At 47.1% G+C, this 25,959-nt stretch overlaps 1 protein-coding gene and 1 long non-coding RNA gene across 2 annotated transcripts in view; one reads left to right on the top strand and one right to left on the bottom strand.

The window, feature by feature from the left end:
- The window catches only part of LOC139746753 (uncharacterized), a 279,420-nt gene extending 253,461 nt beyond the window's left edge, over nucleotides 1-25,959 (bottom strand). Inside the window, exon 1 of the long non-coding RNA XR_011712219.1 lies at nucleotides 25,855-25,959. This is a non-coding gene — a long non-coding RNA (uncharacterized lncRNA). The remainder of the gene's footprint in view (nucleotides 1-25,854) is intronic.
- Nucleotides 13,540-16,087, top strand: LOC139746751 (actin, clone 403-like). The gene is made up of 3 exons (XM_071658256.1): nucleotides 13,540-13,697; nucleotides 14,544-14,683; nucleotides 14,952-16,087. The coding sequence occupies exons 2-3, from the start codon at nucleotides 14,558-14,560 to the stop codon at nucleotides 15,954-15,956; spliced, it is 1,131 nt and encodes a 376-aa protein (XP_071514357.1). The 5' UTR covers nucleotides 13,540-13,697; nucleotides 14,544-14,557; the 3' UTR covers nucleotides 15,957-16,087.

Genomic DNA, 25,959 nt, shown 5'->3' with positions numbered 1-25,959 from the left:
CAGGAGGGATGAAGATCCTCTCAAGGATCTCCGGGAGGCGTTAGGAGGCCTTAATATGGACGGGCGTCTCGTTCCCCCAGGGCCGAGCTTGCTCGGGTTTCGCTAACATGGCCCTGCCGTCTCCGGTTCGAGGCGGCAGCGACAACGCACACTCACTCACACACACACACACACACACTCCATATCAGGATGACGGGAGGGAGATGGACATATGCAGTGTGTGAACCCCCTGAGGGAGGGCTACGTGTGGCGTGGATGCCAGAGACTGCTGTGCCCGTGTGTGTGTGTGTGTGTAAGTTTGAATGGAGACCTTGCACGGGGTCTCGTCTGACGAACCACTCCACGGCGCAGAGTGGACAGGTACGAGGCGCAGGGCGCAGACGACCTGCTTTTGAGTACAGCGAAGCGACGACCCTTAAGCATGCCGGTAACGACCCAATTACGCAGACTGTAAGACCCTTGGGTATGACGGCTTTGGTGTAAGACCTGAGCCTTATCAAGGGTCAGGTCAAAGGCTGGGTCATTGTACTCAAGGGTCGTGCCGTCGTACTCACAACGGGGTATGTGGGAGACCTTAGCCCTGGGCCCTTGGGGTCACCACAGATGGAACCCTTGGTCCACCTCAGTGGGACACCGGGCCCTTGGTCCATCCCCGGTGAGCCACTGAGCCCTTAGTGCACCCCAGGAGGGACACCGGGCCCTTGGTCCACCCCAGGTGGGCCACTAGAGTCCTTGGTGCACCCTAGGTGGGACACCAGGCCCTTCTTGGTCCACCAACCAGACGTAGACAGGAACTGGGTCAACAGGTGATGCACAGGGACAGGCACGTACAGGAACTGAGAGGGTGAGGAATACGCTCGGGTCCGTTGCTAGGAGACTGGAAGCGGAGGTCCTCCAGCAACACACACTCCTACAGAAGATGCACATCCCACACTTCTCTACCCCTGGCTTGGCTGCTGCCTCAGACGTGAGAGCATCTGTAGAAAGGTCGAATTGGGCCGGAAATTTTCCTGACCAACGTAGAATCACAAGAAATAAATATAATAATAATAATAATAATAATAATAATAATAATAATAATAATGACAATAATAATAAGCAGAGCGGGAGAGGAACTTGGAGTTATCTTTTATGAATGACACAGAGGACGACCTACTGACGGAAGGGTGCAAGTCTGGGTAGGTAAAGAGGATGACGGTGAGGGTGGCAGGTAAGGAGGCAAGGTGGGGGCTGTTGGTGGGAGGCTAAGAGAGGCAGGGGGGAGTGTGTGTGTGTGTGTATGTGTGTGTGTCTATACTTAAGTCGAGACATACAAGTACAACCTTGCTGCTCGTCCTGCAGTATCTCGGCCACTCTGTCCCTGGCACCCTCGCCTGCCTCTTTCTCCCTCCCACTCCAACCCTCGCGTATCCCCTGCCTCTTTCTCCCTCCCACTCCAACCCTCGCGTATCCCCTGCCTCTTTCTCCCTCCCACTCCAACCCTTGCGTATCCCCTGCCTCTTTCTCCCTTCCACTCCAACCCTCGCGTATCCCCCTGCCTCTTTCTCCCTCCCACTCCAACCCTCGCGTATCCCCCTGCCTCTTTCTCCCTCCCACTCCAACCCTCGCGTATCCCCCTGCCTCTTTCTCCCTCCCACTCCAACCCTCACGTATCCCCTGCCTCTTTCTCCCTCCCACTCCAACCCTCACGTATCCCCTGCCTCTCTCTCCCATCCTACCCCACCCCTCGCGTATCCACCCCAATAGCAAGTCGTTCTCACCACCTGTTGGCAGGTGGTCTACACCGCCTCCCAACATGGGGCAGCTGGCACAGTCACCCATCTGTGCTCCACAGGGTTACCATGTAAGCTCTCCGACACTCAGCGGGTTGGACCAGTGCACACCCAGTGCAATAGGTGATGCTGCTGCCCTCATGGCTTAGTTATTCTAACCCCCAGGAGAGACTCACTGCCTAGACGATGTTACTTCGGTATCTCTATCGTCGATTAATCACGATCGGGTTCTCCAAGTTACAGTGTCCATACGCCTCAGGCCCTTGGAGAACTAAGGCGCGACCCATGATAACGACACTGTGCGACCCTTGGATACGAGGGCACATCTCTACGACCTGAACCTCCTTCAAAAAGGGGTCTTGGTCGAAGACTAGGTCATCATACCCAAGGGCCGTGCCACTGTGCTACAGCTCGGGATCAGCAGCTGGTGACACTGGCGTAAGCTGCTGTCCCCAGCGGCGACGCCTCCACCGGGTGGGTAATGTGTGTGTGTGTATGTGTGTGTGTGTGTGTGTGTGTGTGTGTGTGTGTGTGTGTGTGTGTGTGTGTTGCTTCCACAGCTTCACTTCGACGCTTTCTGACAAAACAATAATAAAACTTGGCATCGCTAATGTGTATATATATGTACATATTCACACATATACCTACAGTTACATATATGTATGCAAGGTGGAGTCTCACGAGTTAGGATGTGTGTGTGTGTGTGTGTGTGTGTGTGTGTGTGTGTGTGTGTGTGTGTGTGTGTGTTGACACCAATAAACCTTCGCAAGTTTTGTCTGCCATTACCGTCTGGGTGGAACCAACTGTTCTCCGTTATTCACTCGCTGATTCCCGTTACACGACCACCATCCTCCGTCGTGTTCCTCACCCCCCCCAGCTGGCTCCCCTCGTCTTCCGTCTCTCTCTCTTCCCCGTCAGGAGTTCCTCTGCCATGCCCCTTCCACTACATCATCCAATCCCCTTCCTTGTTGACCTCTGACCCTTGAGAGCACGAACCGTCCGATCCTTTGGGCATGGATGACCTGGCTTTCGACCTGACGCTGAAGGGGGCCCCCCCCACACACACACACACACCCGTCGTGCTGGCGAGGTTAAGCGAGGTGCTGGCGGTGAGGTGGGGTGGATTGGAGGCGAGGCTCCGTAACGGGAGTAGAGAGAAGGCGCTAGCCTTACCGCACACACACACAACGTCATGACCCAACGCATACGCGGGGCTTCACAAGAGGCTTCCCTTATACAGTGACCCACCGGGAAGGTGTTGTCACCGCTGTAGTGGACTACATCACTCCTCCTTGGCCGGAGAGTAGAACTGCGTTCCCCTTTTCTTGTTTTTTTCCCCCCGGCCGCATTCATGAAAACGAGGAATACACACTGCGCCACGAGAGGATCACAGTCCCCCACTGGAAAAGCGACTTGCCCTGAACTCATGGAACCTGGCCCCGTTCTACGTCATCCAGACATATTCTTAAACGGACTGTCGGCTTGGAACAGTGATGACAAAAATGCGGAGAGTCGTATATCCATTAGGAGCAGCTCATGTCTCCCTCGCCTCCCTTACCTTCTCACGGTGGCCCCAGCCAAGACACATGACTATATTAGGCAGGGAGAGGCGCTCCTGACACGTCCATATTAGGCAATCCTGGTGTGTGTGTGTGGCACTTCCCTCACACATGCTTGTCCGCTAATCTCTTTACCTGTCGTCACCCATATCTCCCTGTTGTCAAGACCAGGTCACGCGGTTAGCCTATCTAAATACCGTCCGGCATTATCCCCTACCCCTACGTAGGCTTAATTAAACCGTGCCTCAAATACTGGCTCGGACCACAGCTAGGGTCGTCTAGCACGAGCAAAATAGCTGTATGGTGACAGAGCCCAAAGGGGTTTTGGACGTATGACGGACCCCTGGGGGTTCTGGACGTATGACGACTCCCGGGGGTTCTGGACGTATGACGACTCCCTAGGGGTTCTGGACGTATGACGACCCCCGAGGGTTCTGGATGTATGACGACTCCCTGGGGTTCTGGACGTATGACGACTCCCGGGGGTTCTGGATGTATGACGACTCCCGGGGGTTCTGGATGTATGACGACTCCCGGGGGTTCTGGATGTATGACGACTCCCGGGGGTTCTGGACGTATGACGACCCTCTGGGGTTCTGGACGTATGACGGACCCCTGGGCCTCTAGACGCAATACAGATGGAGCCATCTGTCGCCACGCCACAACACGACCTAATGAAAAGATATCTCAACCATCGAAGGACGAGGAGAGGCGCCGTTGGGTTCGGGCGTGATGGCCGGCTAGTTGCATGGCCTCCCTCCCTCGCCCATACCCACACATGTAGTAGATTCGGACACTTACGCGAGATCGTTCGCGTGACATGAGAGAGGCTTGACTGTGCAGAGGGAGGTGAGGTGGTGTGGGGGTCACCTCTAAGATATATGGTATGGTCTGGGGAGTCGACTGGCCGGGTGGTAGGATGCGATGGATGGTTGCGCGAAGCTTGGACGTCCTCAATACGTTTGTCATGATAATGCAAGGGCGTGTTCGATCCCTTGAGCAGACGGCGGTACTACGATCCCTGAAGCAGACGGCGGTACTACGATCCCTGAAGCAGACAGCGGTACTACGATCCCTGAAGCAGACGGCGGTACTACGATCCATAAAGCAGACGACGGTACTACGATCCCTGAAGCAGACGACGGTACTACGATCCCTGAAGCAGACGGCGGTACTACGGTCCCTGAAGCAGACGGCGGTACTACGATCCCTGAAGCAGACGACGTTACTACGATCCATAAAGCAGACGACGGTACTACGATCCCTGAAGCAGACGGCGGTACTACGATCCCTGAAGCAGACGGCGGTACTACGATCCATAAAGCAGACGGTGGTACAATCCCGTAAAGCAGACGGCGGTGCAATCCCTTAAGCAGACGACGGTACGATCCATAAAGCAGACGGCGGTACTACGATCCCTGAAGCAGACGGCGGTACTACGATCCCTGAAGCAGACGGCGGTACTACGATCCCTGAAGCAGACGGCGGTACTACGATCCCTGAAGCAGACGGCGGTACTACGATCCCTGAAGCAGACGACAGTGCAATCCTCGAACCACGTCTTTTACGGCCCTCAGGTCAGACGACGTGGCCTGTGTCCTGACCCGCCCAGGTTATAACGAAAGCGTCTCGCCGTCGTGCTCAAGGGCTGGAAAGAAAGACGCATACATAACACTCTCTCATCTGTCATGGCTGCTCAGATGGGTCCCCACACACACACACACACACACACACACACGCACACACACCGAAGAAGATTCCCTTGAATTTCTTCCTTGACAGAAAACGATGGGAGCCAAGTTTCTATCTTCCCACCCTAACTCTCTCTCTCTCTCTCTCTCTCTCTCTCTCTCTCTCTCTCTCTCTCTCTCTCTCTCTCAATCTCATCCCACCCCTCCTCCCTCTCTCTCTTCGCTGACAGGAGAGGCGCCTAACGAACGGGAATGGAGGGAAAGCTAACGACAAGTCGGATCTCAACACAGTCGATTTACGTACCCAGGCCCTCGACTGAATCAGTAGCCCCACGTTGCTTCCGGGACCGCTACACGAAGCTCCAGGCCGCTCAACTAGTTACCCGCTAACATCTCTCGCTTTGTCGCTAAACCTAACCTGAGGGGATAAGTCTTTTAATCTCACTCGCTAACTTTGCATCTTCAGAACTGCTTTTTCTGAATCATACATCCAGATTCAAGCTGGACATCACAGCTTGACGGTAGAGAGAGAGAGAGAAAAAGTTACTACTGACTACAAAATAAGCCACGGAGCGTCATAATCGTAGACGAAAGCTTGAGCACCTTGTGGCGACTGACCACTAAGCTGGCGGTGAAGCTGTAAACAAGCGTGAGTGCGCTTACTGAGCGCATTCCTGAGCGGCCGCGGGGCGCTGTTCGGGGTTGGGAGGGGAGGACCCAGTAGGCACCAGTGGCCCGCTACCAGCCAGCCACCCAGCACCATCATCACCTGTTGTTTGGCCACTGCTTCAGGAACCGTGAGTCAACAGTTCCCTCCCTCCCTCACTGCTTGCCTCTCCCTTCACCCACCATGTCTGCCACTTCCCTTCGTCCTGGTTAGCTTGCTTCCCCTTCGCCTTGCTTGCTTGTAACCCTCACTCCCTTCCTCCATGCCTGTTTGCCTCATTCCCTCCCTGGTGGCATGCAACCTTCACTCCCTACCTTCCTGCTTGCTGGCTTCTCTTTCTCCCTGTATGCCTCCCTCCCTCCCTCCTTCCGCTTCCTCCTTGCCTCCGCCACAACACCTGACCATCTGCTTCCTGTGCACGGGTCTATCATTCTGATCTTTTACTATTGCCGACAGGGCAAGGGAGTGACCATGCCCCAATCGTGTCCACATCACATGAGAGAAAAGTAAAGAACATGAGAGAAAAAAAAAAAACGAACTGTAGAAATAAATCTGAGGTCCTCGGGTGTTTGAACACCTCATCCTTCAAGGAGGAAAAGTTGAAAGGAAGAGTGAAAGAGGAGAGACGGAGGTGGATTCCAAAGTCTCGCCGTTCGAGGGGAGGAGGCATCATAACGGTCAACCCTCGTGTGGCTGGCACCATACACATAAACTATGGGAAACAGCAGCAGCCAGCCAGGAGCGCGCTACGGGTCCGTCCCACTCATGTCAGGGACATGCGCAGACAGCTCACGAGAGCAGTGGTCGAAACAGTACCTGTAGACGGCAGCATCACGCCGGAGGGGAAAGAATAGTTGAGGAGAATTGATAACTGGGGAGCTGACACAGTGGAAGGCTCCTGATTCCATTCCGGCTGGGAGAAAGTTGAAAGAAGAGCACCCCTTCTCCTTAAACATGGGAGCCGCGCTCCAAACTGGGCTGAATGAGACGCCTGCAGATGGGGAGCAGCTGTTCACAAGAAAAGTTATCTAAGCACCTGCACAACACCTCCAGCTTTTGGGAAGCAGGTTTTGGTAATGATGGTTCAGTGCGGCTTCCAAAAGAGTACAGTAGAGGCATAAAAAACAAGTTATACCAACCATATTCTGTATTTCTACTTATGCAGAGACATTGGTAGTGTGGTGCCATTTCTACTTGTGCAGAGACATTGGTAGTGTGGTGCCTTGTGGTGCCTTGAAATCTAGAAGAACACGAGTGAGATCCAGATGGATATAAAGGGAGATGTGTTACATTGGTAAACCGTTCAGTTGGCCAGGTTACCACCGCCAACCCCATTATGAGATGATGTGCCCGTCCGAAGTGACACACACGGTGTATACACCGACGGAGGAACAATGCACACTGCAGCCTGTGAGGAAGAGAGAGGCAGTGAGAGAGAGAGAGAGAGAGAGAGAGAGAGAGAGAGAGAGAGAGAGAGAGAGAGAGAGAGAGAGAGAGAGAGAGAGAGTTGAAGCATGTATTGCAGAATCATCATCGGCAGGAGAACGAACACGGTTAAGAAGTTTGAGACATTTCATTTACGGTGTGGTGATGGAAAGAGCGTGGGTGACGGGACAGAACCTTAAGGGACACTGCAGTTCACAGGATACTATGGCACGACTATAGAGACCTATTACATTAGAAGACGTCGACAAAAAAAACTCCAAAAGGGGGATGGAGGAAGAAGACCTTAGAGCAGAGACTTCTGCCACACCTTTCTCAGGAGCTTCCCCATACACCGAGGGCCATGAAGACTACGTACGACTCACCAAACTACTACCTCCGAAGTGGAGACCCGAAGGTTAATCTCATCGAAGTGACCCCTACAGGCCGTTTTGGCGACTCAAAAAAAAACGAATAAGACTGGGGACTTGTGGGTTCTGAAGGAAAATGAGAGGAAAGGAGAGTGTCACAGGAATTTCGTACATGGACGAAGCAGGAGGCAGCGAGGCGATAACTATAGACGACTGTTGCCGTCTCTTTCCTTAGGGGATGGGCTTCACCGAGGCATGTGTGCCTCTCCAAGGGAAAAAAAGAGCCTGGTACCTAGTTTTTTATATAAGACAAGAGACGACACATGTGAGCAGCAATGATCCGATCTCCACACTCCCTCACGGCACTGGAACATATGCCATCCGGCACCTTTCGCTTTGGCTCACCACCAGTATGTACAGTCACACGACTCGAGCGACAATGCACGGGGGAAAACACAGGAGCGAACATGGACTGTACATTACATCTTACAAGGACTAAGTCAGTAACGTGTGTGTGTGTGTGTGTGTGTGTGTGTGTGTGTGTGTGTGTGCGTGCGTGCGTGCGTGCGTGCGTGCGTGCGTGTGTGTGTGTGTGTGTGTGTGTGTGTGTGTGTGTGTGTGTGTGTGTGTGTGACTTCATTATCACTATCTTCATGATAACATAACCCTAGAACACACACACACACACACACACACACACACACACACACCTTTATAGAGGCTAATGCAAGTTCCAGGGGTCGCTACAATCAGGAGCAGGGGAATGGTGGACTCCTTTACCTCAACGAGGCTATACACTCACCTTCGTCAACTAACGATGGTGTTGCGTAATCGCGGCGCAATCACATGCAGGCGGCGGAGTCCGGTAACACACACACACACACACACACACACACACACACACACACACACACACTTCAGCCTCAGCCAGTTACTCAATTATCGACCAACCCTGAAGCAGGAGGAACAGCTGGGTATTAGCTATGGGCCCATCTGCCTCGCCTAGGATTCGAAACCCTGGCGTGAATCATGATCATCGAGGCTAACCACTACACCATGGAAACCCTTGTGTGTGTGTGTGTGTGTGTGTGTGTGTGTGCGTGTGTGTGTGTGTGTGTGTGTGAGGAGAGTATGAGGGAACACAGCAGTGCCAACAGCGAGTGTGTCAGACAAGGGTTCAATCGCTAATAATTCACAAGGAACCCATGCGCTGCACAACCTTGGCAGCTGTGTCGCTATCGTTTCGTTCATCGCTATTCTCTCCTGCCCTCTGGGTCAAGCACGACCGGGACGACCCTCAGACCACCAGCACGACTGTACGACCCCCTTGGGAGCGACGGCCACCAGCACGACCCCCTTGGGAGCGACGGCATGGCCTCTGACCTCAGTTTAAAAGGGTGTCAGGTCAGGGGTTGCTGAAGCCCCATCACACGCAGGCTGGTGCCATACCGTTGGACTGAAGGGCCGTGTGCCGCCGTGCACAGTGGTCGTAGCGTCCTGCTCATGGGTTGTAGCGCGGTGCACGAGCGCCGCCGTACCGTCGAAGTCGAGGGTCTTGTGACTTAGGTCGCACCTTCGAGGTCGAGGGTCTTGTGACTTAGGTCGTATCGCCGAGGTCGAGGGTCTTGTGACTTAGGTCGTACCTTCGTGCTCAAGGGTCGGTCGTGCAGTCGCATCCAACCATGGGCAAGGACCAATCCAAAATTGTGGCGTCTTTACGTCACCACCACCACCACTCCCCCTGACCAGCAGCGCCTGACACGGGAATCTTGCGCCTCAAGAAGTCACAATCCCTCCCTCCTCTCGCTGGAATGCCACCGGCGTCCTTGAAGGCGGGGCGCACTAGAAAGAGAGGGGGAAGAGGGAGACCGTGGCCTGAGCACACAATTCAGATCACCTGGTGTGCCTGTAACATGCCCCAGCAGGAGGAGGAGGAGGAGGATAAGCAGTAGTCTACTCTCGATGTGACCCCCGGCTGCCGCGGGGAACAAGAGCAGCAGCACCAGCAAGTAGAGTAGAGAACTACCTTCGTTAGCAACAGATGCCGGGGCCCGGTGGCAGGAGAAAGTAACGCGACGATGGCGGCGCGTCCGAAAATGGTGGTGAGCGTTGCCTGGCCCCCCACCCCACCCCAACCTTACCATAGCTTCGTTGGGCCTCCCTCCCTCCTCCTCCTTCTCTCTCTACCCCCTACCTCACACCCACCCTTCACCTCCCCACACTTGGACACACTACATCCCCCCACGGTGGAGGGCAAGTGACAGTAGCAGGTGCTGGCGATGATGAGGTGAGGTTTTGGGTAAGGTCACACACCTTTCCTTTCCTTTGCCACCTCTCACCCACTCCCTTCATCTAGCAACCTCATCCCCAAATCGCCCGCCCCCTCCCCATCAATCAATCATACCCCCTCCCCCTCTCCTGACCGAGCCAAACAAGCACCAGTGCATGAGTCTTGCTGGGAGTCGCCAGAACTAGAAAACGACAGACCCAGGGGACGGTAAAGTCAAATGACATACACATAAATGGACTTGGGGGTCCTCTCTCTCTCTCTCTCTCTCTCTCTCTCTCTCTCTCTCTCTCTCTCTCTCTCTCTCTCTCTCGTGTGTGTGTGTGTGTGTGTGTGTGTGTGTGTGTGTGTGTGGAATGACGTGGTCTGGACACGACGACGGAGCCGCTGGAGATCGTCGGCGGGTCGCTGGCTCTCCCCACTGGTGCAATAACACCCGAGGCGCCAGCTGGTGAGGTCGAGCCTCCCGCTCCTTAAAGGTAATGCTAATCACCCAATGCCTCCTCCCAGCCTCCCCACCGCCGCCCCCTTCCTAAAACGCCTAGCGTGTGTGTGTGTGTGTGTGTGTGTGTGTGTGTGTGTGTGTCGGGGTTGGGAGTGAGGAAGGGCCTTCGTAAAACCTGTCCTTCATACCGCTGCCTCCACCGCCGGAACTAGACTGTGCAATATCCCGGACCGTATAAAGGACATCCAGCGCTGTTGCCATACTCGACCTTCATATCTTATCTCAGCGTTCGCGGTGGTTGCCATTTTTCCACACCTTACGTCCTATCACGTCTATATACTTGTAGTCATTCTTGCACTCCATCACAGGAGGATGCGGGGTAGGGAGTCTGATATGGGGTGACACATGTGGGCCATAGGCTGGGGTGAGTGGGGGCGCCCAGGTGGTGATGGCGGAGGAGGTATAGCCTGCTGGTGGTGGACCTTCACCCACGGCTCTGACTCACGGGGATCCCGGCCAGCCAACAATCGTCAAGGCAGCGATAAGCAGTGCTCGACCGGAAACACCTGCAGTACAGGTATATGGTGCAGGTGTGTCTCCGTGTGCGTGCGTGCGTGCGTGTGCACGTGCGTGTGTGTGTGTGTGTGTGTGTGTGTGTGTGTGTGTGTGTGTGAGTCAGGAGGAGCGAAGCAGGCCTGCATCCCAACACAGAATAGACATAGTGGATGTTTTTTGGCATGACTGTACTGAGCACGACGGTACGACCCTTGAGCACGAAGATGCGACCCTTGCGCACGACGGTACGACCTTTTGAGCACGACGGTACGACCCTTCGAGCACGACGGTACGACCCCTTGAGCACAACGGTACGACGATCCCTTAAGCACAACGGTACGACGACCCCTTGAGCAGAACTGTGCGACCCTTGAGCACGACGGTACGACCTTTTAAGCACGACGGTGCGACCCCTTGAGCACAATGGTGCGAACCCTTGGGTACGACGGTGCACAGGCCTTTGACCTGATCCATATAGGTTCTCAAGCTAAAAAAAAAACAAGAAGCCAGGCTATGATACATCGTCGTGCTCAAGGGTCATACCATCGTACTGAAATGGGTTAAGCCATCGTACTCAAGAGAGGTCCCAGTCGTCGTATGCAAGCGGGATCCGTCGTCGTACTTCAGAAGCTGGATGGCCACAGGCACAGCCGAGTGTGTACGTGGTCTCTGAATCATCCTGAAAAATGCTTACCTTCTCCCGCCTACCATCATGGCACCATCAGCCTTCACCACTCCCGGTGGTGGTGACCTTCCACGCCCGCAATCAGGGCAAACGCGTCGTACCCACGCCTCTGTGGACTGACTGTGCCTCGCCCTCTCCCATACCAAAGGGGGAGATTTAAACGCCCAGGCTGAGGTAACAACCCCTCCCCCACCAGGTCATGTCCTGCATACCATGCCTGAACTCTAAACGGCCATTGGGAATACCCTAAAAAAAAGTCCCTCTTTTAACGACCACATCCCATCCTCTTCCTCCCACACCGTTAACTTCACTGAACAAGACGTAACCCTCCGCTGAACGCCGAGGGCACGACGCAACCACACACTGAACCCGGGTGCACGGCTCGAACCAACGACCTAACCACACAATGAGCACGGCCCAGGAGCACGAGGGCACGTTGCCTCAGCATGACGACCCGACCCCCGAGAATTATGGACTACCCTCTTAACCTGACCTTTAAGGGTCATGTCGGAGACTAGACCATCATACCTAAGGGCCATGGGGGCGTGCCATATGAAGGGCCGTGCCGTCGTGCTCTAGGGAAGAGGGAGGGAGGTAGGGGTTAACATCTACTCCCTTAACATTTGCACCGTGCGGTACACCTCCGGATCAATACTTTTTTGAAGTATAAACTGACTCAGAGCCACACCCCATCCTCCATGGAAGAGGAGGAGAGAGAGAGAGAGAGAGAGAGATAATGCACCAGCCATCCCTGCCTCTTGTAGATAGACAACACTCCAACCACGTCACTTCCTTCCGTGGCTACATAAGCCGGACAACAACACGTCACTTCCTCCATCGATAAACAAGACTAAATCACCACCACGTCACTGCTTCACCCCCACCCCTCCGTGGCTACACAAGCATGACAACGCGTCACATCCCCCATAGCTGAACAAGCCTAAAACACCACCACGTCACTGCCCCTCCGTGGCTCGACAAGCCTAACACACACTACGTCACTTCAACCGTTGCTACACAAGCCTTAACAAGACGTCACTTAGCCCGTGGCTACATACGCCCAGCTATCCAAGCCACGCCTCTCCCCCCCACTAGCCGAACTCATCCCCCATACCTAGAAACTGGACTACGCCTATTCTGCGCCTTTACCCCCATAGCTGGACAAGGTTTTAAGCCACGCCCCATCTCCCCCGGGGGGGGCTGGGCTCCCGAACCATGCTTTGTCCATGAACTACAAATTTTACCAAACATCAGCGGCGAAAACCCCATCGTCAGCAATAATTAAACAAAACCAGTTTCATCTCTCTCTGGCGACCTAACGTTCCACCGTCTCATTACCTCGCTCTCTTGTTCCTTGTGGCAGAGTTGCTCCCTCCCACACCGACAACTATACACACTACTATGATACAACCCCCGCTCCCCCACTCCACTCCACTCGTTCTTAAGCTGAGCGATTATCGATTAGTGAGACCGTGTCTCCTTCCACGCCCTTTGATCTGAAGGGCAAAACACAGCAGTTATGTGCTACAGAGAGACACCCCTCCCCCCCATCCCTAGATGGACGGATGGTCGGAGTCTGTAGCACTACGAACAAAACGGTTATAGATCGAGAGAGAGAGAGAGAGAGAGAGAGAGAGAGAGAGAGAGAGAGAGAGAGAGAGAGATCCCCCCCCCCCACTGGCCACAGCAGCAGCAGCAGCAGCAGCAAAACCAACCCCCAACGGCTGGCTACAGCGTCCGCGGGGCTGGCTACACCTCGCCACAATGCCTACCCTAATATGGTCATTGTTGCCGCATTCCGCCGAATATCACTCCATGTCGGAAACTCTTCACGGTGTATGTTCAACTAAGGCGAGACACATACTCGGGCTTCGCCCATGGTCACTCACGAATATCACACGAGTGAAAGCGCGCCAAATCAGGTGGGGCCTATAGATGACCTTATTAGCACAAAAGACGATTCAGCTCTCGTGAAATAATCAATATCGACGTCTACCGTCATCAACACGAGAAAGGCTGTGTATGGAAAGGAGGAGGAGGGGAGGAACATTCAAATTCGCGTGTAGCAACAGCACCACCAGCGTCAACAAGAAAGGTCCGCGTGGCAACTCAGTCGGCTTTCAGATGTGTGACGTCACGGTGGATCTTGCTATAAGACGGGGAGCGTCACCGCTGGTAGTCAGTCCCTGGCAAGCTACAGCCAAGAGAAGGTCTTAACTTCGCCCACTCGATACTCACCAACGGTAACTATTGAAGTTCCCCCTAGTGATAGTGTTGTGCTGCTTCCTCTGTGTTGAGACACGAGTGTCTTTCTTCAAAAACTTGTGTAGGTGTCACACACACACACACCACTTAATCGACTGGACTTTATAATCTGCCGAGTGTCTTGCATACTCCTCGAATTAAGAGGAAAGACACTTTAGAAGTCTTAAGTGGGGAAAGACACTCTCACAAGTTTTTAAAGTGTTATCGAGTGATGATGATATCTCGTAGAAAGAAGTGAAATTAGTGCATTACCAACAGATCAAGCCGTGACCGACCAGTCTCCGACACTGAGGGGGATTTCAACGCTGCGACCCTCAAAGCCGACATAGAATTTCAGGGTGTTCAACGCCATTCATTTTCTATCTTGCTAACCGGTCTTAGTCTTAAATGTTTAAACGCTAATTAAACCTACACATAGTATATTTTAAACTAACACATACGACACCTAGTTGACGCACAAAACGTTAAAAAAAAAAAAAGATTTTAAAAGTCGGTTAACGTATTTTTAAAATTGCCAAGTTGTGGGGAAGTAGGGTTTACTGACCGGCTTGGTAGGGGAGGACGCCAGGTGGTCGGTCGTCACGCACGGTACCCGCCCACATTAACGGCCGCTCGCCCGTAGCTGTAACTGTTTGCTCGCTCCGGTCCAGTCCAGTCCCTTCCCTTTATTCGATTTTTAAACTATTGATATTCTGTTTTCCCTTTGTACATTACGAGGCATCTGTTCAGTTAAGCCTCCTGTATACATCTGAGTCTAAACGTTTTTAAATTGAATGACGATGCTCGTGCTCTCTGACTAAATGTAAATTTTCTTCCCTTTCCAGTATCCAACTCCAAGATGTGTGACGACGAGGTTGCTGCCCTGGTTGTGGACAATGGCTCCGGCATGTGCAAGTCCGGGTTTGCCGGGGATGACGCCCCCCGTGCTGTCTTCCCATCCATCGTCGGCCGACCCCGTCATCAGGTGAGTTAACATGTAAACCCAACATTCAATATTCTACCACTGAAATATCCGTCACAGAGAGGAATGACAAACTTACTCTATGCAGACCCGCCTGTTACCCTCCCATTTTGATGTACGCGACATCCTTGCCTCCACGTACCCCCCTCACCCATGTTGTCATTACCATGCTTTGTCTGTATTTAATAAGACTAATAAAACTTTTTAAAATTTGATTCATTTCGTTAATATTGGAATCTGAATAACCAACCCCGAACTTGTTTATCGCCAGGGCGTGATGGTCGGTATGGGCCAGAAGGACTCCTATGTAGGTGACGAGGCACAGAGCAAGCGTGGTATCCTGACCCTGAAATATCCTATTGAGCACGGTATTGTCACTAACTGGGACGACATGGAGAAGATCTGGCATCATACCTTCTACAATGAGCTTCGTGTCGCACCTGAAGAACACCCTGTTCTACTGACAGAGGCTCCCCTCAACCCCAAGGCCAACCGTGAAAAGATGACCCAGATCATGTTCGAGACCTTCAACACCCCTGCCATGTACGTTGCCATCCAGGCTGTGCTCTCCCTGTACGCTTCCGGTCGTACCACTGGTATTGTGCTGGACTCTGGTGATGGCGTCTCTCACACAGTCCCCATCTACGAGGGTTATGCTCTTCCTCATGCCATCCTCCGTCTGGATCTGGCTGGACGTGACCTTACCGACTACCTCATGAAGATCCTTACCGAGCGTGGCTACACCTTCACAACCACCGCCGAGCGAGAAATCGTTCGTGACATCAAGGAAAAACTGTGCTACGTCGCCCTCGACTTCGAACAGGAGATGACTACCGCCGCTTCTTCCTCCTCACTGGAGAAGTCCTACGAGCTTCCTGACGGTCAGGTGATCACTATTGGTAACGAGAGGTTCCGCTGTCCTGAGGCTCTCTTCCAGCCTTCCTTCCTGGGTATGGAATCCTGCGGTATCCACGAGACCACGTATAATTCCATCATGAAGTGTGACGTCGATATTCGTAAGGACTTGTACGCCAACACCGTGTTGTCTGGTGGCACCACCATGTACCCAGGAATTGCCGATAGGATGCAGAAGGAAATCACTGCCCTTGCCCCATCCACCATGAAGATTAAGATCATTGCTCCACCTGAACGCAAGTACTCTGTATGGATCGGCGGTTCTATCTTGGCTTCCCTGTCAACCTTCCAGCAAATGTGGATCAGCAAGCAAGAATATGATGAATCTGGCCCATCCATCGTCCACAGGAAGTGCTTCTAAGTCAATCACCTAAGATATAGCTTTAATATGTAGATATCTATATATATAATGTGCACAATGCGAAGATTTTTACTATGAAAGTTAATGTAATTGTAAGGATGGCTATTTAATTAAATTAATGATTTTTTTAATTACTGTCTTTTTTCCCCGAGTATTTGGTTGTATGTTTGATGAAAAATATTATCCCAAGTCTTACAGAAAGATGCAAATCTATACAAAATAAGAATCAATTCTATTTCAACTACTTGTGGAAGTGAACATCTGGATTAATTATATGATGATTGGTGATAATTTTGAGCACATGACCTTTCTGTGCTACAGTGCAAGACTTAAAAGCCTTTGGAAGTAAACCATTTAAAAGGCAATGACTTCTGAGACATATCTTTCTAACAGTATTAACATTATAGTGAACTATCCTGACGTTCCCACGTACATGGGTCAACAATTCAACAAACCTAACTTGAGAATATAGTCATATCTGCAACCAGCTAGATAACTCGTTACATCCAAGAAATTCACTGTAATGACACAGTAAAGATAATAGAGTTCAAAAATTAGCAACAGACACTAACCTTGCAGTATGCAAGCTTTCATTGACATTGTTCACACGGTGGAAGAGGAAAGGTTTTGCACATACAGCTCAAACTTGGTTACTATTTACATCTGAGTGAAGTAATTAAAAAGTTTTGGTAAAAGAAAATCATCCATGATCAAGAAAATATACTATATATATATATATATATATATATATATATATATATATATATATATATCTTTCAAACTATTCGCCATTTCCCGCATAGCGAGGTAGCGTTAAGAACAGAGGACTGGGCCTTTGAGGGAATACCCTCACCTGGCCCAAGTCTCTGTTCCTTCTTTTGGAAAATTAAAAAAAAAAAAAAAAAAAAAGAGAGGGGAGGATTTCCAGCCCCCCGCTCCCTCCCCTTTTAGTCGCCTTCTACGACACGCAGGGAATACGTGGGAAGTGTTCTTTCTCCCCTATCCCCAGGGAAAAAACTTTCATACTTGTCTGCCGTTTCCCACATTTGGCAAACAGCGCCAAAACCATAACGAAGAAAATGTTTCATTCGTTCACATCTCATGCATCAAAACCACAGCCTCTTACCCACCCACGGTCCCTTACATACCTTTTTTCCACATGTACACACAGACAGATGTGACGTGAATTAATGTGGCAATATACATATGACAGTGAACTTAGTTAATTACCCAGAATAGCACATAAAGTATATACAAATATTGATTTCCAATGTGGTCCTTACATTGCATTCAAAACGACTTCATGTAATAAGATATGATTAATAACACTGAGAATATATAAAAGATAGTCAAGCTAAATACAAGACAGAATGCCTTCATTAGACAGCCGAGCAAAGTTACTAGCGACAATGAACAATTAAAAATTAGTTACAAAGCGCATAAGATGTCAGCAATTTCACCGCCAAACGGGTGAGGTTCAGTGTCAACATACAATCTTTAGCTGTGCATATGTTAGTGTTCAGACTCTCATGTTGCTGAAAGGAAACAACAAAAATACTACTAAGCCAGTCTGATATTCGGTAGTATTTGGCGAGATGGAATACAGGCCAATCAACTGCCAAGATCATTATGTCCATTTACGATAACATAAACCCACCAACCGAGAAATTTGGAACACTAACACACCTTTGCAGCCTAGGCTGTGATTTAAATGAAATTCAGGTTGAGAAATCTCATATGTTTGCGAAGTCTTATGAAATGAGAGAAAACCTGAGATATACAAGTACCAAATACTGTGACAAACATTTTTTCATTTAAAAATTTCTAAGAGTCGACTGAGTGTTGAAAACCTATTATGATCACACGGAAAAACCTTTAAATATAATGCATAATGCTATCAATAAAATATTCCTTAGTCACCGCTACACGTTCTTAAGAGGATGCCATCAGAGAAAATGTCGATTCTAATTTGGGATAACAATTACTAGTTTTAACTTTTTTTTTTAACATTTCCATCATCCGGTATTTTCAAAGGGATGAAAAGACAATGCTTTTGAGTTCAGGATAAAATCACAATTCACATTTCCTTCGTCTGCCATAGAAAACCAATCTAATCTCATCAACACTTATATGTCTTATTATGCTACTATGTGTTCAGTCTACTGTCTGCAAGTCAACGTAAGTAATAATCATGGGCAGGACACTTCCGAAGCAAAAAGACAGAATATTTTCTGTATGGAAATGATTGGGATTCATTTTCTTCAGCTTTTAACTATAAAAGACTAGTGCTGTTCGTGCACAATTATGTTATCAAATCAAACGTTTTTCGATTCATTTGCAGTTCCTAGCAACCCACAAAATCAGACGAAGAGACCTACTGTCCCATATCATAATCCACATACGATCATACTGACATACAAATAATTTATATTACTATAAGCATTGCAGCAGGGGGTAGAGGCGGTTTCCCCTCCACACACCATCAAATCCGCGCGGATTCGAGCCATTTGCTGAAACTGCTTCATCTCACTCGGGCAAATTACGAACTTAGCCACTCAACACATCGAATTTATCCCATAATTAGATTTAACACATTTATCGGCACAAATTCCCAATGCGAATGGTCGATCGTGCCCGATCTTAATGGCAATAGTTTCAATTTGGGGAAACCATATAAATAACTTATAGATCTTGATAAAAACTCATATTTCCGCTCTATATTTGAAAAAGTTAATTCGCAAAATGGGAAGGGATTGGATGAAGATGGAAATTTTGTGTGTGTGTGGTGTGTGCGTGTGTGTGTGTGTGTGGGAGGGGGGGGGGGAAGATAAGCAAAATACATGAAATTAACGTAACCAAACTACTTAGAACAGGAAACCCTTGAATCAAAATTCCAAAATGGTCTTACCTTACCGAGAATCGTACAGTTGACCTGTTAGCAGAAGGAGCTGTGGAATCCGTCTGTTTTCCGTATATTCTTTCAAGGACACTTAGAAAAAATAACTTTCGACAGACAACGAGAACTTTCGTTAAAATAAGCACTTTTCTTATGCACAACGTAACCAAGTGAGCATGTAACTATGCGTAGTCACATGTAACAACAAAAGTGCGAGAAGTTCCACTGTAAATGGCTCGAAAAATTACACTGAGCACAAGTGGACGTTCGGATATTCAAATCATATGCAAAAGGACACGTAATAAGTTTTCTGCACTCTTACACACCACGATAAAGTTCCACACTGTTCAAACACACACGCGACCCATGGTCTACTGTCGGAAACACCATTTATAGATAATTATATAACATGAATAATAAAATAAAAACTAATCAATCAATCTGACGTTAACTACAAAGACAACGTATTCAATCCCATCCAATAGTATCGAAACTTCTTTGAATCTTCGCATCTAAGCCTTTATACTTCTGACGTCACACCTGGAAACGCGGTGGTAAAACAAAAACAAAAAATTGACATCTCGGGCGAACAATAGAAATTTATAGAAATAAACTAATACAAACCGAAAGCAACCGAAATTTATAGAAATAAACTAATTCAAGTTCATTAAGTAAGGTAGAACGTGCATAGCGATATTTCCCAAGTATATGAACCTGTGTTTGCCTACACGAACATCACCAAACGGCGAAGTGGTCAAGAAACGCCAAATTTACGGTCTAAATTTGGTCTAATTCGTTATACTTTACAAAACAGGAGACGTCTCTATATAAGTTTAATTAATTTCTCCATGTATATTACCACAAAATTATATTTCTTTAACCCACTTTTCCTTTAAAATCATAGCGTTGCTCTCTCTTATCGAGTATCAACTATTGCCGGATGAAAATTAACGGTGTACCTCATACTCTCATAATCTAAATTATCAACACAACTTACAAAAAAAATCAATTCATAAACGATTCATAGAAATCCACATGTTATTTCTCTAGTGCCCCTAAACTACAGCTTAACGTCTTCCGTGAAGTGGACAATCGAGATTTAAAAGAAAGGGCTTCACTTTAGACCTGGTAGTTACGTGTAAGTGCCATCTGGGATTATCATCCCTTCGGATGGCAGCTTCGAAGTGGTGTCATATCATGATGGATTTGACGCAGAGCCTCCCGGAAATATGGGACATGCATGTGAAGTGTATATCGCTGAAGATTCGAAGCTTCTGCGGTTCGACCGCTGGCGACATTAGTCGCTGACAATATAATTTCACAATGGTTTTAATAAATTTAATACACTTATGCGAAAATGCGATAATCCTGGTATCTACCCCGGCCACAGGTCCTACACTATATAACGCACATTTAACGGGCTTAATCTAACTGGAATATTCAAAATCACGCGGACAGTTTTCGACACCTGTTCCAAAGATGGGCGAAATATTTACTGTTTTCTGAGCTTCTGATATTGAATTCAATATCTGTATTTAGTATTAGTAAACTATACGTAACTTTCCTTCCATCATTTTCGTAAGTTCAGGACGAACACTGTCGTTGTTGCACATTACACTATGGATAAACATTGATTGGATCACAATGTAATGTAAATACGCCCTCCCTACATTTTCTCAGCTAGGCTCGTTTACATTGCATTACGTTTGTTTAGGCTCCAGGTCTAGGTTAGATTACTTTAGGTTTGTTTATGCTACAGGTCTAGATTAGATTATCATAGCCTAGGTTAGATTACTTTAGATCTGTTTAGGCTACAGGTCTGATAGATTGTAATAAGGCTTGGTTAGATTACTTTAGGTTAGGTTAGGCTACATGTCTAGGTTAGATTGTCTTCGGCTAGGTTAGATGACTTTAGGTTTGTTTAGGCTACAGATCTAAGGTAGATTGTAATTAGGTTTGGTCAGATTACTTTAGGTTAGGTTAGGCTACAGGTCTAGGTTAAATTGTACTTAGACTAGGTTAGATTACTTTAGGTTTGTTTAGGCTACAGGTCTAAGTCAGATTGTAATTAGGTTTGGTTAGATTACTTTAGGTTAGGTTAGGCTACATGTCTAGGTTAGATTGTCTTAGGCTAGGTTAGATTACTTTAGGTTTGTTTAGGCTACAGGTCTAAGTTAGATTGTAATTAGGCTTGGTTAGATTACTTTAGGTTAGGTTAGGCTACAGGTCTAGGTTAGATTGTACTTAGGCTAGGTTAGATTACTTTAGGTTTGTTTAGGCTACGGGTCTAGGTTAAATTGTACTTAGACTAGGTTAGATTACTTTAGGTTAGGTTAGGCTACAGGTCTAAGTCAGATTGTAATTAGGTTTGGTCAGATTACTTTAGGTTAGGTTAGGCTACAGGTCTAGGTTAAATTGTACTTAGACTAGGTTAGATTACTTTAGGTTAGGTTAGGCTACAGGTCTAGGTTAAATTGTACTTAGACTAGGTTAGATTACTTTAGGTTTGTTTAGGCTACGGGTCTAGGTTAAATTGTACTTAGACTAGGTTAGATTACTTTAGGTTAGGTTAGGCTACAGGTCTAGGTTAGATTACTTTAGGTTAGGTTAGGCTACAGGTCTAGGTTAAATTGTACTTAGACTAGGTTAGATTACTTTAGGTTTGTTTAGGCTACAGGTCTAGGTTAAATTGTACTTAGACTAGGTTAGATTACTTTAGGTTAGGTTAGGCTACATGTCTAGGTTAGATTGTCTTCGGCTAGGTTAGATTACTTTAGGTTAGGTTAGGCTACAGGTCTAGGTTAAATTGTACTTAGACTAGGTTAGATTACTTTAGGTTTGTTTAGGCTACAGGTCTAGGTTAAATTGTACTTAGACTAGGTTAGATTACTTTAGGTTTGTTTAGGCTACAGGTCTAGGTTAAATTGTACTTAGACTAGGTTAGATTACTTTAGGTTAGGTTAGGCTACATGTCTAGGTTAGATTGTCTTCGGCTAGGTTAGATTACTTTAGGTTTGTTTAGGCTACAGGTCTAGGTTAAATTGTACTTAGACTAGGTTAGATTACTTTAGGTTAGGTTAGGCTACAGGTCTAGGTTAAATTGTACTTAGACTAGGTTAGATTACTTTAGGTTTGTTTAGGCTACAGGTCTAGGTTAAATTGTACTTAGACTAGGTTAGATTACTTTAGGTTAGGTTAGGCTACAGGTCTAGGTTAAATTGTACTTAGACTAGGTTAGATTACTTTAGGTTAGGTTAGGCTACAGGTCTAGGTTAAATTGTACTTAGACTAGGTTAGATTACTTTAGGTTTGTTTAGGCTACAGGTCTAGGTTAAATTGTACTTAGACTAGGTTAGATTACTTTAGGTTAGGTTAGGCTACATGTCTAGGTTAGATTGTCTTCGGCTAGGTTAGATTACTTTAGGTTTGTTTAGGCTACAGGTCTAGGTTAAATTGTACTTAGACTAGGTTAGATTACTTTAGGTTAGGTTAGGCTACAGGTCTAGGTTAAATTGTACTTAGACTAGGTTAGATTACTTTAGGTTAGGTTAGGCTACAGGTCTAGGTTAAATTGTCTTCGGCTAGGTTAGATTACTTTAGGTTAGGTTAGGCTACAGGTCTAAGTTAGATTGTAATTAGGTTTGGTCAGATTACTTTAGGTTAGGTTAGGCTACATGTCTAGGTTAGATTGTCTTCGGCTAGGTTAGATTACTTTAGGTTAGGTTAGGCTACATGTCTAGGTTAGATTGTCTTCGGCTAGGTTAGATTACTTTAGGTTTGTTTAGGCTACAGGTCTAGGTTAAATTGTACTTAGACTAGGTTAGATTACTTTAGGTTAGGTTAGGCTACAGGTCTAGGTTAAATTGTACTTAGACTAGGTTAGATTACTTTAGGTTAGGTTAGGCTACATGTCTAGGTTAGATTGTCTTCGGCTAGGTTAGATTACTTTAGGTTTGTTTAGGCTACAGGTCTAAGTTAGATTGTAATTAGGTTTGGTCAGATTACTTTAGGTTTGTTTAGGCTACAGGTCTAGGTTAAATTGTACTTAGACTAGGTTAGATTACTTTAGGTTAGGTTAGGCTACAGGTCTAGGTTAAATTGTACTTAGACTAGGTTAGATTACTTTAGGTTTGTTTAGGCTACAGGTCTAGGTTAAATTGTACTTAGACTAGGTTAGATTACTTTAGGTTTGTTTAGGCTACAGGTCTAGGTTAAATTGTACTTAGACTAGGTTAGATTACTTTAGGTTAGGTTAGGCTACATGTCTAGGTTAGATTGTCTTCGGCTAGGTTAGATTACTTTAGGTTTGTTTAGGCTACAGGTCTAGGTTAGATTGTCTTCGGCTAGGTTAGATTACTTTAGGTTTGTTTAGGCTACAGGTCTAGGTTAAATTGTACTTAGACTAGGTTAGATTACTTTAGGTTAGGTTAGGCTACATGTCTAGGTTAGATTGTCTTCGGCTAGGTTAGATTACTTTAGGTTAGGTTAGGCTACAGGTCTAGGTTAAATTGTACTTAGACTAGGTTAGATTACTTTAGGTTTGTTTAGGCTACAGGTCTAGGTTAAATTGTACTTAGACTAGGTTAGATTACTTTAGGTTTGTTTAGGCTACAGGTCTAAGTCAGATTGTAATTAGGTTTGGTCAGATTACTTTAGGTTAGGTTAGGCTACATGTCTAGGTTAGATTGTCTTCGGCTAGGTTAGATTACTTTAGGTTTGTTTAGGCTACAGGTCTAAGTCAGATTGTAATTAGGTTTGGTCAGATTACTTTAGGTTTGTTTAGGCTACAGGTCTAGGTTAAATTGTACTTAGACTAGGTTAGATTACTTTAGGTTAGGTTAGGCTACATGTCTAGGTTAGATTGTCTTCGGCTAGGTTAGATTACTTTAGGTTTGTTTAGGCTACAGGTCTAGGTTAGATTGTCTTCGGCTAGGTTAGATTACTTTAGGTTAGGTTAGGCTACAGGTCTAGGTTAGATTACTTTAGGTTTGTTTAGGCTACAGGTCTAGGTTAAATTGTACTTAGACTAGGTTAGATTACTTTAGGTTTGTTTAGGCTACAGGTCTAGGTTAAATTGTACTTAGACTAGGTTAGATTACTTTAAAAAAAAATTGTTGACAATCAATGAAATAATAGTCAACAAGTGAAAATTGCTAAATTATCAAACATCTTCGGAAAAAAAAGGTGTAAAATCAGTTGAAAAGAAGACAGTGGTTATTGATTTAGCTAAGACATCGTAACATTTACAGATAAACAATATTCGGTACCGGACACACAAGCCATTATCAATTTCTTCTTACAAGTCAACACATATTGTTCTTCCTTACAAGACCACAGGTAACCAAACGATGATGATTCAGACACTGTTGTTATAAGTCGGGTTCCGCATATCGCAAAGCACTGAACGCAGGATCACTGACAGCATTTTTCACTTAGGCATCGACAAGGAGGAGTTGGTCTCGCAAGACGCGTGGCTTCGTCCGTTAACTCAATCGAGGCTGGAGGAAGTCCCTGAACAATACAGCACAACATATGAGAGATTCTAGTGTTTGATCCTCAGTATTCGCTGTGCACTATGTTCAAGTGTGCCTTGGGGTCGTAGCTTCGCCACTGTAGATCTCAAGAAAGTCTACAAGACAGTAGCGAATGCTGTCAAGAATTAACGGCATCTAAATGTAATTTCTATATTTTCTTTAATGTTGTAATTAGTTGCATCCGTTCCATCTCGCGTAATGCTTGAGTTCCTAATGGCATGTAAAAGAGGGCAAGATATATTGCTGGATCATATCAATGAGAGCTTTCTCCTTGAGGAAGGTAGTAGCGTGGCTGAACGGCTGAACAATTAGCAGTCCTTTTTTACTTTTGTTAAAAATGCAATGACGAGCTCTTCAACTGCACCCTTACCATGTATAATACTTTTATCAGTTCCAATCTTACATTAAAAATATTGCAAATACTTTCCCTTGTGAAACAGGCGTTCAACAGGAATGACGAATACCGGAGCGGACATCACAACCATTACCAAATGTATCAAAGTAATATAAAGATTTTACTATCATTTATCTTTACATTAATGTAAGTGATATATTACTTCTGTCTCTACTGACTGCCAATAAAACTGCACACTGCAAAATCCGACTCAAAAGTCTTGTATAAGTTTTCTTTTCATTTGTCAGTTTACAGAAATTCGCATCTTATACCATTTGTTATGATACTAGGCTGCATAACATCCTGTATATCATGCAAAAATACAAGGGGAGGACTCCTGCTCAGCCATCAAAAGCTACTAAGAGGGGCTTTCCAGGTCAGGTGCTGCGCAAACTATCGTTTTCTTTTACTCTTGCATTTGAGAAAATGGGCTAAGGTACGGGGGACTCTATGAATTACTTATTATATTTTCAGAATTTACATGAATTGTAATGGCGTGAATATTTCCGCAATTTCAGTATGTTTTCAAATGGATTCCCATTTGCCTATAATCTTTTTTGCACTGAAGTGATTAAAAATCTAAGTAAAAATGTCATTCACAGCTCAACTGGGAGTTATCTAAATAAGTTGATATACCTCGTAAAACTCTATACATTACATACGTTTACTTGACATAATGTCCTGTTATACGAATACACAAAATAAAAAGGGATTGAAACTGGAAAGAGCAGTCTCTCTCTCTCTCTCTCTCTCTCTCTCTCTCTCTCTCTCTCTCTCTCTCTCTCTCTCTCTCTCCATTTCCATGTCCCTCCTCTTTTAATGTCATATGGCACCCAGGACCTGACTCGTCCGTAGTAGGTTTCACAAACTACTGCAGCCCTGGTCCGCATACCTGTTGTAGATCTCGCCATCCTAATCTACATCCATATGGAACTTGATCTAACTGTACTTGTTAGGTCCTGTGCCACCTCTGAAACCCCTACTACCCCTCCACACTCACCCCTGCGCCCTCCTCCATCATATAGTCAAAAATCATGCACTGGACTCTCACTATCTCCAAGAGGTGCTTCGTACTTCACGTGTCCTGTGAAGACGCAAGGTCGTGCAGTGATGACGTGTCGTCCCCCACTCTCCTAGATCTCATATACTCCACGACAAGCAGATGCACGGGGGTTCTCC

The sequence above is a fragment of the Panulirus ornatus genome, chromosome 66 (genome assembly GCF_036320965.1).
Source record: "Panulirus ornatus isolate Po-2019 chromosome 66, ASM3632096v1, whole genome shotgun sequence".
Lineage (NCBI taxonomy): Eukaryota > Metazoa > Arthropoda > Malacostraca > Decapoda > Palinuridae > Panulirus > Panulirus ornatus.
This window is presented reverse-complemented; position numbering and strand designations above follow the sequence as displayed.